Below are 14,166 nucleotides of genomic sequence, written 5' to 3'. Positions count from 1 at the left end.
ATCAATAACATTCTTTAAAGTCAGTATCTCGTTGATTCTATATGATCTAAAAATGACATTTTTTGCAAATACAACCTATCACTGGGACGTATTTTGAGTGACATCTAATTCATTCCGTTTATATTTAATTTGACTACGGAATACTCTGTCTTCCTGATCAATACATGGAACTCTTGGTGGGTGTGTCCGGTCGAGAAGGAATATATTTATTCATCTTAGGCACGAGCTCACTTTTGATCTCAGTTTCACTTTTTCAAAAGGAATTGGTGGAAAAGTGAGACTTAGATCAAGAGTGAGCTCACCTCAGTTTTATGGCCTCAGAGTCTAATCGCACCTCTGGACTTTTCAGGTGTACGTTTTTACCTTCCCTTGAACAGAATTGTATTTTTGAAGGGTTTTTGAGAGTTAAACTCTTTCTTGAACGCTTTCTTTCACAAAGAAAAAACCGTATAAACCGAAGTTCCGTGTCGCAGTAGATGTTGGCACAAAAAAGATCCCTCCCTGCTTAATGGCCCAGAGTGCCGAGTATAGGACAAAATTTGCAGCTCTCCACCGGCAAGTGGTGGCGTCTCCATGTGAGTGAAAAATTCTCGAGAGGGACGTTAAACAACATACAATCAATCACAAAGTTTCCGATCTGGCTTTTATCTGACCACACTGTCTCCGACATACATAACGAACCCGAAATGAAAAACCCCACGGAAGCAGCTACATGTACATTTTTGTCCCCCGCTTGAAAAGTGGGGGATATTAATTTGGGTTTGTCCGTCCGTCCGTCCGTCCGTCCGTCCGTCCGTCCGTCTTTCTGTCTGTCTGTAACGCTTTCGTTTCCACACGATATCTCGAGAACCCTTAGAGCTTTTGCAATGAAATTTAGCATGGCAACTCCCTATGCACTAAAGAAGACCCCTATTGATTTTGAGGTCAAAAGGTCAAAGGTCAAGGTCATAAATAAGCAAATTCTGTCTGTTAAAACACTTTCGTTTCCACACGATATCTCGAGAACCATTTAAGCTATTGCAATGAAATTTTATATAACAACTCCCTGTGGCCTAATGAAGACCCCTATTGATTTTGAGGTCAAAAGGTCAAAGTTCAAGGTCGTAAATTTATACATTCTGTCTGTATGTAAAACTATCATTTCCGGGCGATATTTCAAGAAGATTTTGAGCTTATGCAATGTAATTTTATACCAAAACTCCCTAGGACGTCTCTTGCCCCTCTCAAAGTGCCCCGTCCCGTTTGTTTTATTAGTATTTATCAGGTTGGGACCAATCGCCCAAATGGGATATAATAGTCCGTTTGGGATATAATATCCCAAATGGGCTATAAATCTACAGTGCAAAAATTGAAATTTTGTATTGTGGCAATAAATATCATAAATCCGCATCAAAACACTTTAAAAAGGAATAACTTTTGGTAAGCAAGTTTTATTGCAACCCTACAGTTTGTAAGATTGATCCCCAAGAAGTAAAGGAACTTCCGAGGGATCAATCTCCTAAACAATGGGCATACAGGAAAACTTGTCAACCAAAAGTTATTCCTTTTTAAGTGTTTTGATGCGGATTTATGATATTTATTGCCACAATACAAAATTTCAATTTTTGCACTGTAATTTTATAGCCCATTTGGGATATTATATCCCAAACGGACTATTATATCCCATTTGGGCGATTGGTCCCAACCTGTTTATAGTATTACATGTCGCTATTTTTAGCGCAGGGGCATGAGGAGAGTTATTGCGTATAAAACAGGTTCTTGGCGGACTTTATGTTCTTATTACATCTATTAGAACTGTTTAATAAAGGCTAAATAAATCAAACACCATGGATTGTGTAAAATTTTGAGAATACCGAACATGAAAACATGAATATATACATGTATGTGACTTCAATTCTGCATATACTTCACAGCGCGTAAAGCGATTCCGTGGTCTAGGGGTTATGTCTCTCGCTTCAAATGTGAGAGGTCCCGGGATCGAATCTCGGCCGAGCCTTTCTTTTTTTTTTGTTTAAAATACTTTTTTTTTGACTAAATGATAGTATTCAGCATGTGAAATGAAAAATTTATGAGGTTATAAAATCATCATTACAGTGTGATAAACATTCCATATAAAAAAATCTTCTATACACATGATAAAGAATAAGTAATCAAATCTTTATATACATATTGACATACATGTATTTTATTTGCTTCAGTATACATGTATACATACATTTAATAATTCTACAAATTCAGTCAGGGGGAGCCGACTTTTTCCCTAAGCGGGGGACACGAATTCTCTGAATTAGCTTGTTTGTATAAAGATACTTCACTGTAAACATAGATCTGCTCTTCTATATAGTCGACTTCCTCTATTTTCTTTTAGAAATATAATGTATTCCATTATCATCTGCATGTGATGCTTACCAACCTGTTGTTGCATTTGTCGTGTGCCCTCCAAAATGATTTTTTATCCAAGCATGTTATAGAATTTCAAAATACACATGAAGATAGCATGTTCTAGGTACTACGCAATGAAGTTTTAAATCGAGGCAAGATACCCGGTATACCGTTAAAAAGTTGACTGTGGGAAGGGGTTTTCAACATTCCCCTTTAAAACGAGCATTTTGCAATTTCTATGATTTTATATAAAACTTCTTTTTAAATAGGCCTGCATCCTATTCTGACGGACGTGTTTCAAACCAGGCCACTTCCCCTTGATTTTGAATACGGATTACTCTGAACATACTTTATCAATACAGGGAACGCATGGCGGGTGTAACTTGATTTCAACAGATGTTTACCTCTCCGAGGCTTCTGGTGATGTTTCCCAGGTGTCCGCTTTTTGTCCCCCGCTTGAAAAGTGGGGGATATTAATTTGGGTTTGTCCGTCCGTCCGTCTTTCTGTCTGTCTGTAACGCTTTCGTTTCCACACAATATCTCGAGAACCCTTTGAGCTTTTGCAATGAAATTTAGCATAGCAACTCCCTATGGACTAAAGAAGACCCCTATTGATTTTGAGGTCAAAAGGTCAAAGGTCAAGGTCATAAATAAGCAAATTCTGTCTGTTAAAACACTTTCGTTTCCACACGATATCTCTAGAACCATTTGAGCTATTGCAATGAAATTTTATATAACAACTCCCTGTGGCCTAATGAAGACCCCTATTGATTTTGAGGTCAAAAGGTCAAAGTTCAAGGTCGTAAATTTATACATTCTGTCTGTGTGTAATACTGTCATTTCCGGGCGATATTTCAAGAAGATTTTGAGCTTATGCAATGTAATTTTATACCAAAACTCCCTAGGACGTCTCTCGCCCCTCTAAAAGTGCCCCGCCCCGTTTGTTTTATTAGTATTTATAGCATTACATGTCGCTATTTTTAGCCAGGGGCGTAGTATCCGGGGGGGCCAGGGGGGGGCTGGCCCCCCCACTTTTTTTCCTAACCTTACTTACACTATAGGAAATGTGAATTGAAAGCCTGGTTGGTCCCTCCACTATTAGAAATGTAACGAAAATGTAGTATAAGAATTGGTACTAAAAGTAGTTGACACTGAGAAAAATTATACCTAACCCCCCCCCCCCCCCACCCCCCACCCCCCTCCACGAAATAGGATTTTCGACTTCGGGCAACTTTTACCTTTTACCTTTTTTTTTTCTTTTTTTTTGCTTGTCAACTTTTTCAGGTAAGTAAAAAAAAAATTTTCTCTGCCTGCCCCCCCCCCCCACTTTCAAAAACGATGCTACGCCACTGTTAGCGCAGGGGCATGAGGAGAGTTATTGCGTATAAAACAGGTTCTCGGCGGACTTTATGTTCTTATTACATCTATTAGAACTGTTTAATAAAGGCTAAATAAATCAAACACCATGGATTGTGTAAAATTTTGAGAATACCGAGCATGAAAACATGAATATATACATGTATGTGACTTCAGTTCTGCATATACCTCTCCCCGTGTAAAGCAATATTGTGGTCTAGTGGTTATGTCTCTCGCTACAAATGTGAGAGGTCCCCGGATCGAATCTCGGTCGATCCTATCCTTTTTTTTTTTTTTTACTAAATGATAGTATTCAGCATGTGAAATGAAAAATTTATGAGGTTATAAAATCATCATTACAGTGTGATAAACATTCCATATAAAAAATCTTCTATACACATAATAAGGAATAAGCAATCAAATCTTTATATGCATATTGACATACATGTATTTTATTTGCTTCAGTATACATGTATACATTTAATAATTCTACAAATTCAGTCAGGGGGAGCCGACTTTTTCCCTAAGCGGGGGACACGAATTCTCTGAATTAGCTTGTCTTTACACTGTTTGCATTTTGTATTGTTTATAAGATTATGAAATTGACAACTGTTAGCTATCTTGACATTTTCATGTTTCTCCTTTTTGCGTTGCAATACGCTGGGTCCTTTCTGATACATTATACTTCTGCACGTGTTCTGTATTTGATTTGATTCCATATTGACAAATATGACAAAGACTGTATAAGGAAATATAATGTATTGTTTATTTCATAATAATGAAGTTTTTCTTCATGCGTATTTTGAAATTCTATAAAATATTGCCAAATATGGAATTTTATTTTACCATGAACGCGAAGAGTTTGATTTGGTCTTGAGCTGAGAGAGTACTGATGGTGTACAAAACAAGCTTGTTATGTTGTTTTTATTTATCATAAAACAAAATGTCACAGAGGAAAACGTCTTTAAACTAAGGGGCAATTTGATTGATATATAAAGATTTCAATCCAATAGGGTTTCAGGAAAACTGTTGATTACTAGTATACTTTAAAATACTACAAATGATGAAAATTAACGCAATATGTCTCCTGCCTACATACATGTATGACTACAAATAACTAATAAACTGTAACGTGAGTTTGTTTCTCCATTTTTTGGGGAGGGGGGTTTCTAGGATTTGAAACAAGTCATACAAAGGCGTAAAAATAATATATTGACAGACCGGAGAGCTACAGTGCCATCCATTGAAAATGTGTATATTTATTGCGCACAAAGATTTTTTCTCCGTGTTTTTCAAACTGCCATCTCAAAATACTCAGCATTAGTTTCTAACTTATTCTTTTGCTATTTTCACAACAAAACATTCCTTTTAATCTTTGTAAATAGTCCTTAGTTAGTCCTCTTCGTGCTTTGAGCACATAAGACCTGCACCGAGGACCTCCATCTCTGTCTGTCTGCTGCCATTGTCTGTACAGTGCCCCAAGTCCACCCCTGATCATTCATTTCCTTTTCAACCGACTGTCGCCATGTCTCCTTTTGTCGCCCTCTGTTTCTCTTTCCTGGTGGAGTCCATCGTAGGGCTACCCTTGGTATCTCTGATGGTTTCATCCTCATCACATGGCCAATCCATTTCCATCGTCTTTCTTTAATCTTGTCAGATATAGCAGCTGTGTGTGTTCTTTCATACACTCCTCATTGGTGATCTTGTTTGGCCAGAATATCTTGAGTATTCTACGGAGACATCTTGTTTGGAAGGTATCCAGTTTTTGCGAGATGTTCTTTGTCACCTTCCATGACTCAGATCCATAGAGAAGGACTCCAAAGACATTTGTTTTGAATATCCTTATTTTGGTTTTGGATCTGATAATTGAGGATTTCCAGATGTTCCGTAGCTTGGCAAAGATGGCACGGACTTTTGAAATTCTATTTTCTACGTCCATGGTGGAATCTCCATTGGCTGTGATCTTACTGCCAAGGTATATAAAATTGTCTACTTCTTCTATTCTGTTGTTGTTTGCTGTGACTTCTTTACCTATCTTTGTATTTATCTTCATTAGCTTTGTTTTGTTTACATTTATCTTAAGTCCAATTTGTCTGCCATACTTGACCAGGTCATCAGTTTTGCTTTGAATATCTTTGTATCGCTGTGATAGTAATGCGATATCATCTGCAAAGTCAAGATCTTCTAATGACTGTTGAAATGTCCAGGATATTCCTCTACTGGTCTGACTGGTAGTAAATTTTCATAACCCAGTCTATGCAGAAACTAAACAGCAATCATCCCTGTCGTACCCCAGTTTGGATTGGGAAGCTTTCTGTTAGTTCTGTGCCGCAGATCACCTTTGCCTGGAAGTCCTTGTAAAGCATCTGAATGATGGATATGATCTTGTTAGGGATGTCATGATGTCTGAGGATCATCCATAAAGCAGGACGATGTATACTGTCAAATGCTTTGGCAAAGTCGATGGAATTGGCATACAACGTAGCATTCCTTTCATTGCTTTCTTCTAGAATTTGCCTCAAGGAAAATATCTGGTCTGTGCATGATTTTCCTTTTCTAAATCCAGCTTGTTCTTAACGAAGGTATGGGTCTACCACTGAGGCCATTCTGTTTAATATGACTCTGCTTAAGACTTTGCTGGTAACTGACAACAACATAACCCCTCTCCAATTATTTGTGTCAGCTAGGTCACCTTTCTTCGGCAGCTTCACCATGAGACCAACCTTCCAATCATCTGGTGCTGTTTCTGTCTGCCAAATAGTTTGCAGGATATCTGTGAGAAGTCTGGGTGTTAATACTTTCTCAGCTTTTAACATTTCTGCATGTACTTGATCGATCCCTGGGGCTTTCCCATTCTTAAGAAGTTTGATGGCATGTTTTACTTCCTCAATTGTTGGTGTGTTGGTATCAATGTCCAAAGTGTCTATAGCTTCAATAATTTCAGCATGTTCTGTTGATAGACATTCCTGGTTTAATACCCTTTCAAAATGCTCTTTCCAACAGATAAGCTCTTCTTCTATACTAGAGGCCAATACTCCATCTTGTTTTCGCACTGGTGTATCTGTGCTTTTAAATCCTGCACTCAGAGATTTTGTAATGCGATATAATGCCCCCATGTCTTGTTTCGAGGCAGTATTTTCTGCATCTTGCGCAAGCTTGTCAACGTAATCTTTCATGTCCTTTCGTGCACTTTTCTTAACTTCCTTGTCTTGTATTGTGTATGTTTCTTTTAGCTGATCTTTTAGCCTAGCTGACTTGGCTGTTAGTATTTTCTTCTTTGTTTTGCATCTTAGTTCCACCATTTCTTAGGTCTTAGATGATATCCATTCTTTCTTCTTCTTCCTTTTCAACCCCAGTGTTTTCTTTCCTGCAAGTGTGGTGTTAAATTGTTCAATACTGAGTTCTTGTTCACCTTTTAGGATGGTAAATCGGTTTTTAACCTCCAGCTGAAATGATTTCATGAGTGCAGGATCTTTGAGTTTGCTCACATCCACTTGAGGTGACCGTTGTTCCCCTTTCTTTATCTTTCTTAATTTCAATTTCAGCTTTACTAGGACAAGGGTGTGGTCACTTCCTACAACAGCCCCTCTCAATGCCCTCACATCCTGCAGTGTACCTCTCCACCTTTTGTTAATCAGTACATGATCAATTTGGTTCTGTGTGTGACCATCTGGTGAAGTCCATGTTAGTTTATGGATGTTCTTGTGCTGGAAGATGGTGCCTCCAATAACTAACTTATTTTCTAGGCAGAAATCTACTAGTCTACTACCATTGTTGTTAATCACCCCACATCCATGTTTTCCCATAATGGATTCTTTTCCTTTATTGTTGGTACCAATTTTCGCATTCAGATCACCAAGTATGATGAGTATATCATGAACTGGTGTTTCCTCCACAGCTCTCTGCAGTTCTTCATAGAAAGAATCCTTTTCTTCTTCTTCTTCTTTGTCTTCTGTAGGCGAGTAGCAGACTATAACCGTCAGTTAAGCATATTTTGAATGGAGTCTTGCAGAAAGGAGTCTGTCGCTGTATGGTTTCCAACCTAACATGCACATTCCTAGTTTCCTACTGAGTATTAAGCCTACTCCACTGCTGTGCTGTTCGTCGTTTCTTATAGTCCTTGTGTGCCTGAAATTGAAGCTATCGAAATTTTTGCCTATATACATTGCCATTTTGGACGACAAGATGATTCGGTCGAATGCGTTTCTGCATAGATCAAATATGAAAGTAATTAATAGAGACTCAAAGGAATATTTTGAAATCGAACTTTTGTACGGTCGAGGTAAGAATTTAGATTATATAAATTATTCACATATCTTTTTTGAATAACTAATATTTGAAGTTTAGGATTACTTATGATTATTGACCCCTTATGTCTTGTAATAAACTGAATTGATTTATTGATTATTGTTTTTTTTTTTTTTTTTACACCGAGTCGGCAATATTTCAGCCATATTTCAGCGGTAAACTGAATTGAAGAAGAAAGGAAATAAATTCTTTAAAAAAGATTATATACATGTGTATGTACTTGTGGCGGAAGCTTTTCAACGTATTTTAAAATTTTCTATTTGTAACACTGACTTATAATAAGCAACTTAAATTCGTAAATCTTTTTCCTTCCGACTTGGAACCATCTTTTAAAACATTACTCAGAAATAAGTGACACAAAGAAGTCTTCATAAATAAATGATGAGATAATGTTATTTTTTGATCAAGTTGAATTTTTCAGATATAACTTTCAAAGTGTGTTAAAACTGGACGTGCCGATGGTGTAATTTTACTTTGGATTTTGCCTGATTGTATTTTTGTTAAGATCCCGATCAAACGTAAACTGTATTGGTTGAATTTCCACATTTCATTTGACAATATTGTATAATCTGAGTTATAGGTAACAGGAATCATTATGATTAAACATTTGGGAGTCTAAGGATGGTTTAATATAAGTATTTTTTAGGTGTGAAACGTAAACAATCCCCGATTCAAGGGGGGGGGGGGTTAAAACGCAGAAATCTAAAGCCAGACATACTAAACCGTTTTAAGTTTTGTTTCCGAAAATTTTTATTAACCTTGAAGAAGGTACATATATATTTGGCCAAAATTGAATAGTCTTCAAATGGTATTTCAATCACGAGAATTAAAGAGACATGGACACAGTTTCAAATGAATTTTTTTAAAACTAATTTTAATGTTTGCAATTCCTTACTAAGGTAATTCTAATGATGTTGTGTGATGTGTTGTATTTGTATTGTTTCATTATGTATATAATTAGTAACATTAAGTTTCTTGAACATTCCAGAGTGGTCAACATGTTTGGTCATTTTATCTAGAACATTCTTAAATTTTTTTGTATGTCCAGATTGTTCCAGTAATATCATGTTTTAACAATTTCTAGAATATTCTAGATTTATATTACTGTATAAATACCCTGTCAATTCGATGCATAGAAATACTTTGTCGTATAAGCACTATTGAGATATAAATGGGATATATTTTCACTGGGACATTGTGTGCAGCAACGGACACTCTGATGTATGTATTTTTAGATTCTTGCTAAGTTTGTACTTTATGTTTGATATATTTATTATATATTACTGTAAATAAATTATTGTTAAGTTAAAATTGTGTTATTGATCTTTGCTGGCATTTCGGGTAATTCTGACCCATAACAGAATTGGGGGCTCGTCCGGGATAAAGAATTTCTTGCACTTTTGCAGTTTATTGTCAGAATTTTGTTTATTGAACCGTTAAATTTGATTATAAGCCAGCAGAAATCAACATGGTATTTTCGGTCACAGACTTTCTTAGTTCACCAAGTGTTCAGGTTTTTGATACGTTAAAAAAGGATGACTTGATCGCATTAGGTTTGCATTTTGGGTTAGATGTTAAATCCTCTCAGAGAAAGCAAGACATTAGAATTAAGGTTGCAAACAAACTAGTAGAAGAAAACGTCTTTGAAAAATACGATCTTCCAGAATATACAGTTAAATCAGAGTTAGGCTCTTATAAAATGGCAGAATATCAGTTTCAAGTAGAGTTAGAGAAAATGCGATTAGAAAGAGAAAAATTAGAAAGAGAAGATCGAGAAAAAGAAAGAGAAGAGCTAGAAAAAGAAAGAGAAGAGCGAGAAAGAGAAAGAGAAGAACGAGAGCATGAACGAAAATTTGAATTAGACAAATTAGCAGCAGAAAGAGAAGAGCGAGAAAGAGAGCGTGCAATGAACTTTGAATTAGAGAAATTAAAATTACAAAACCAACCAGAACCGTCAGTTGTCAAAACTGAATTTGACGCAGCAAAAAATATCAGATTAGTTCCAAAATTTCAAGAAAAATCTGTAGACAAATATTTTCCCCAATTTGAAAAGGTCGCAGAGAATCTTAAATGGCCACGAAATGTTTGGTCAACAATGTTACAAAGTGTACTGGCTGGAAAAGCGGCTGAGGTATACTCTGCACTAGGGGTAGTTGAGAGTTCAGACTATGAGAAGGTCAAAGCAGCAATATTAAAAGCCTATGAATTAGTACCTGAAGCGTATAGACAAAAGTTCAGAAAGTATAGAAAGTTTGATAATCAAACATTTGTTGAATTTTCACGAGAGAAAGAAGATTTATTCGATCACTGGTTTAGATCTAAGAAACTTGATAAAACTTTTGCTAATTTGCGCCAAGTCATCCTAGTAGAAGAGTTTAAGGAATGTGTTCCTCAAGATTTGAAAACACATTTAGAAGATAAGAATGTGAAAACTCTTGAAGAGGCAGCAGTCATATCTGATACTTATGCTCTGTCTCATAAAAAGAATTTTGTTTCAAGATCTCAGACTAGCAGTAATTCTACCAATTCAGACACATATAAAAAGAGTGGTTCAGGGTCTCAGTCTTTCACAAGTTCCCAGTCTCCATCCCAAGGTGGTTTTAAGTCCGGTCCAGGACGTGTTGAAGGATCGTCTGGAATAGGGTCGCTTCCCACTTGTAGTTATTGTAAGAAAAAGGGTCATCTGATCAGTGAATGCTTTAAACTTAAGAGAAAAAATGATTTTGATAAAACTCAACCACATGCTTGTGCGGCAGTTAGAGGTGATAGAGAAGCCTTAGTTTCGATTTGTTCTGACACTCCTGATGTCCAGGGTTCACAGTCCAATTCTATTGATTCTATGGAGGATTATAAGCCCTTTATGTCTCAGGGATTTGTTTCACTCGGTGACTCTAGCGAAATAAAACCTGTCCAGATTTTGAGAGATACTGGTGCTGCACAGACGTTATTGTTAGAGGGCGTGCTTCCTTTGTCTGAGCAGACTTCTACTGGTGGGTCAGTTTTATTACAGGGTGTGGAGCTAGGCGTCATTGATGTTCCCCTGCATAGAATTAGTTTGAAGTCAGATTTAGTTACTGGACCTGTTATCGTAGGTGTTCGACCTACTCTTCCCGTTCCAGGCATTTCTTTGTTGTTAGGCAACGATCTAGCAGGTGGAAAAGTTGGACCAGATCCTATAGTTTGTGAGAAGATCACTCCAGATGTCATGTATAATGATGAAGATGATGACATTTATCCAGCCTGTGCTGTTACTAGAGCGATGGCCAGAAGACGAGAAATGGAGGCAGACCGTACTCAAGCCTTTGACGAGACGAATTCCTCTATTGATTTTGATTTGAATGACACTTTCTTATCTGACCTTGATGGCACTCAAACAAGCATGGAACCACACAATATCAAGAAGCAAGAGAAGAAAGAACTGTTACCAAAATTTGGTGGTGAGGATGATGAGTTGCATCCACTAGTTAGCCAAGGCAAGGACATCCTCAGCCGAGAACATTTACTCTCCGAACAACATAAAGACCCAGAAATCATTCAACTTAGTAAGAGGGCACTTCCACCAGAAGAGGCTACTAAAGTTGGAGAATGCTTCTATATGAAAGATGGCATCCTTATGCGAAAATGGCGACCACCTGATGCTTCTCCAGATGAAGTGGGGCGTGTTGTTCACCAGATAGTGGTCCCAGCTGCTTATCGTCGAGATGTCATGAGTTTAGCTCACGATACACCTATGGCTGGTCATTTAGGTATCAATAAGACTTATAATAGGATTTTGAGTCATTTTTATTGGCCTGGGCTAAGAAAGGATGTTTCGAAGTTTTGCAAGTCATGCCATGTCTGTCAGATGGTAGGTAAACCAAATCAGAAGATACCATCTGCTCCTCTCCAACCCATTCCAGCTTTTGAATAACCGTTTAGTCGAGTATTAGTGGATTGTGTAGGACCTTTGCCTAGGACCAGATCTGGAAACCAGTATTTACTTACCATTATGTGTACATCCACTCGATTTCCTGAAGCCATACCTCTAAGGAATATAAAGGCAAAGAGCATAGTTAAGGCCCTAACCAAGTGTTTCAGTTTTGTAGGAGCACCCAAGGCAATTCAGTCGGATCAAGGCTCAAATTTTATGTCGGGGTTGTTCCAGCAAGTCATGCATGAGTTGGGTATAAGGCAATATAGATCAACTGCTTATCATCCTGAGTCCCAGGGAGCGCTAGAACGTTTTCATCAAACCCTAAAAACAATGCTGAAGACCTATTGTTACCAATATGAAAAAGACTGGGACGAAGGGGTTCATCTTGTGCTGTTTGCTGCACGAGAAGCAGTCCAGGAGTCTCTTGGGTTCAGTCCTTTTGAATTGGTGTTCGGACATACAGTTAGAGGTCCTTTGAAATTGTTGAAGGAAAAGTGGCTGACTGAGACTGGTGATCTTAATCTTTTAGATTATGTGTCTGATTTCAAAGAAAAACTTTACAATGCTTGTAAATTAGCACAAGAAAATTTGAAGAATTCTCAGATGAAAATGAAAATGTGGTATGACAAAGATGCCAGAAATAGGGTGTTTAAGCCAGGTGATAAGGTTCTTGTATTTTTACCTATTCCTGGTCATCCTTTACAGGCCAGATTTTATGGCCCTTATGAAATTGAAAGCAAGATCAGTGATGTAAACTATGTAGTTAAGACACCAGGTCGACGTAAAGATAAACGTGTTTGTCACATTAACATGTTAAAAGAGTATTTTGAAAGGTGTGACCGATAGTTCCGTAAAACCAGTTTCCACTTTAGCCAATGCTAAGACTGTTCAAAATTGTATTGAAAGTGATACGAGTGTAGAAATGAATGAGAAAGATTGTAATCAGAGTGTCCGCTTGAAAAACTCAGAAATTTTGGCTGATGCCAAACTTGGACATTTGAACATTCACCAAAAAGAACAAGTTAAAAACTTGATGAATGAGTATCATCCAATCTTTTCGGATGTTCCAAAGAAAACTAATGCAGCTTGTCATGATGTGATAGTTGGTGACGCTCTGCCTATCAAACAACATCCGTACCGTCTCAATCCAATAAAATTGCAGTACCTAAGAAGGGAAGTGCAGTACATGTTGGGCAATGACATTGTTGAACCTAGTAAAAGTGATTGGAGCTCACCATGTATTCTTGTACCAAAACAGGACAGTTCCTACCGATTATGTACAGACTTTAGAAAGGTGAATTCTGTTACCAAAACTGATTCATATCCAATACCTAGAATCGATGACTGTATTGACAACATTGGAAACGCGAAATTTGTCAGTAAATTTGACCTGTTGAAAGGCTACTGGCAAGTGCCTTTAACAGAAAGAGCAAAAGAAATATCTGCTTTTGCTACACCAGACGGACTTTACCAGTATAAAGTAATGCCTTTTGGCATGAAAAACGCACCAGCTACATTCCAAAGGATGATTCATTCCCTTCTTCAAGACCTCGAGGGATGCGAGGCCTACATTGATGATGTCATCATATACAGCAACACATGGGACGAACATATCCGAATCATGCGTGCTTTATTTTACATTTTAGCTAAAGTAAATTTAACTGTAAACCTTAAAAAGAGTGAATTTTGTCATGCTTATGTAGAGTATTTAGGTCATAAAGTAGGTCAAGGTTATGTTACACCCATTATGGCTAAAGTGGAAGCTATTGCAAAGTTCCCGATTCCTACAAACAAGAAAGAATTAATGAGGTTTTTGGGCATGGCTGGATTTTACAGAAAATTTTGTCCAAATTTTTCCTCAGTAGTTAGTTCACTTACAAATCTTTTACAAAAGAGGGTTAACTTTGAATGGACAAAGGACTGTGGAAAATCCTTTCATAAAATCAAATCTGTCCTTATGAGCAACCCAGTTCTGTCAACTCCAGATTTTTCTAAGCAATTTAAGCTTACTGTTGATGCTAGTGATGTTGGAATCGGGGCAGCTTTGTTTCAAGAACATAGTGATAAGGTAGATAGAGTTGTTTCTTATTTTTCAAAGAAACTTACAAAATGTCAACAAAAGTATTCCACCATTGAAAAGGAATGCCTTGCTTTGTTGTTAGCCTTACAGCATTTTGATGTTTATCTGAATGTTACATTGCATCCAA

The 14,166-nt window shown here is 37.3% G+C and overlaps 2 protein-coding genes across 2 annotated transcripts; both read right to left on the bottom strand.

Moving 5' to 3' along the window:
• Nucleotides 1-5,350: 5,350 nt before the first annotated feature.
• LOC134277126 (uncharacterized) lies at nt 5,351-7,040 on the bottom strand. Its single transcript, XM_062759412.1, has 3 exons — nt 6,431-7,040; nt 6,030-6,244; nt 5,351-5,929 (listed from the first exon to the last, which is right to left on the bottom strand). The coding sequence occupies exons 1-3, from the start codon at nt 7,038-7,040 to the stop codon at nt 5,351-5,353; spliced, it is 1,404 nt and encodes a 467-aa protein (XP_062615396.1).
• Nucleotides 7,041-7,043: 3 nt separating this feature from the next.
• On the bottom strand, nt 7,044-7,910 carry LOC134277125 (craniofacial development protein 2-like). The gene is made up of 2 exons (XM_062759411.1): nt 7,808-7,910; nt 7,044-7,708 (listed from the first exon to the last, which is right to left on the bottom strand). The coding sequence occupies exons 1-2, from the start codon at nt 7,908-7,910 to the stop codon at nt 7,044-7,046; spliced, it is 768 nt and encodes a 255-aa protein (XP_062615395.1).
• Nucleotides 7,911-14,166: the final 6,256 nt, after the last annotated feature.

Source organism: Saccostrea cucullata, unplaced genomic scaffold (assembly GCF_032062105.1).
Source record: "Saccostrea cucullata isolate Sc308-1 unplaced genomic scaffold, CSIRO_AGI_Scuc_v1 ctg313, whole genome shotgun sequence".
In the NCBI taxonomy this organism is placed as follows: domain Eukaryota; kingdom Metazoa; phylum Mollusca; class Bivalvia; order Ostreida; family Ostreidae; genus Saccostrea; species Saccostrea cuccullata.
Note: the sequence above shows the minus strand (reverse complement) of the source record. Positions and strands in the feature narration are given on the sequence as shown.

Excerpts from the sequence above, each read along its gene's own strand:
- LOC134277126 (XM_062759412.1), bottom strand. The coding sequence starts at position 7,040 with ATGGTGGAACTAAGATGCAAAACAAAGAAGAAAATACTAACAGCCAAG. Across the intron at positions 6,245-6,430 it reads GGTGAAGCTGCCGAAGAAAG|AAGAAAGCAATGAAAGGAAT; the intron begins GTGACCTAGCTG and ends GGCAAATTCTAG. Across the intron at positions 5,930-6,029 it reads GCTTCCCAATCCAAACTGGG|TCATTAGAAGATCTTGACTT; the intron begins GTACGACAGGGA and ends ACATTTCAACAG.
- LOC134277125 (XM_062759411.1), bottom strand. The coding sequence starts at position 7,910 with ATGGCAATGTATATAGGCAAAAATTTCGATAGCTTCAATTTCAGGCAC. Across the intron at positions 7,709-7,807 it reads TGGAGTAGGCTTAATACTCA|TCTGCTACTCGCCTACAGAA; the intron begins GTAGGAAACTAG and ends TGACGGTTATAG.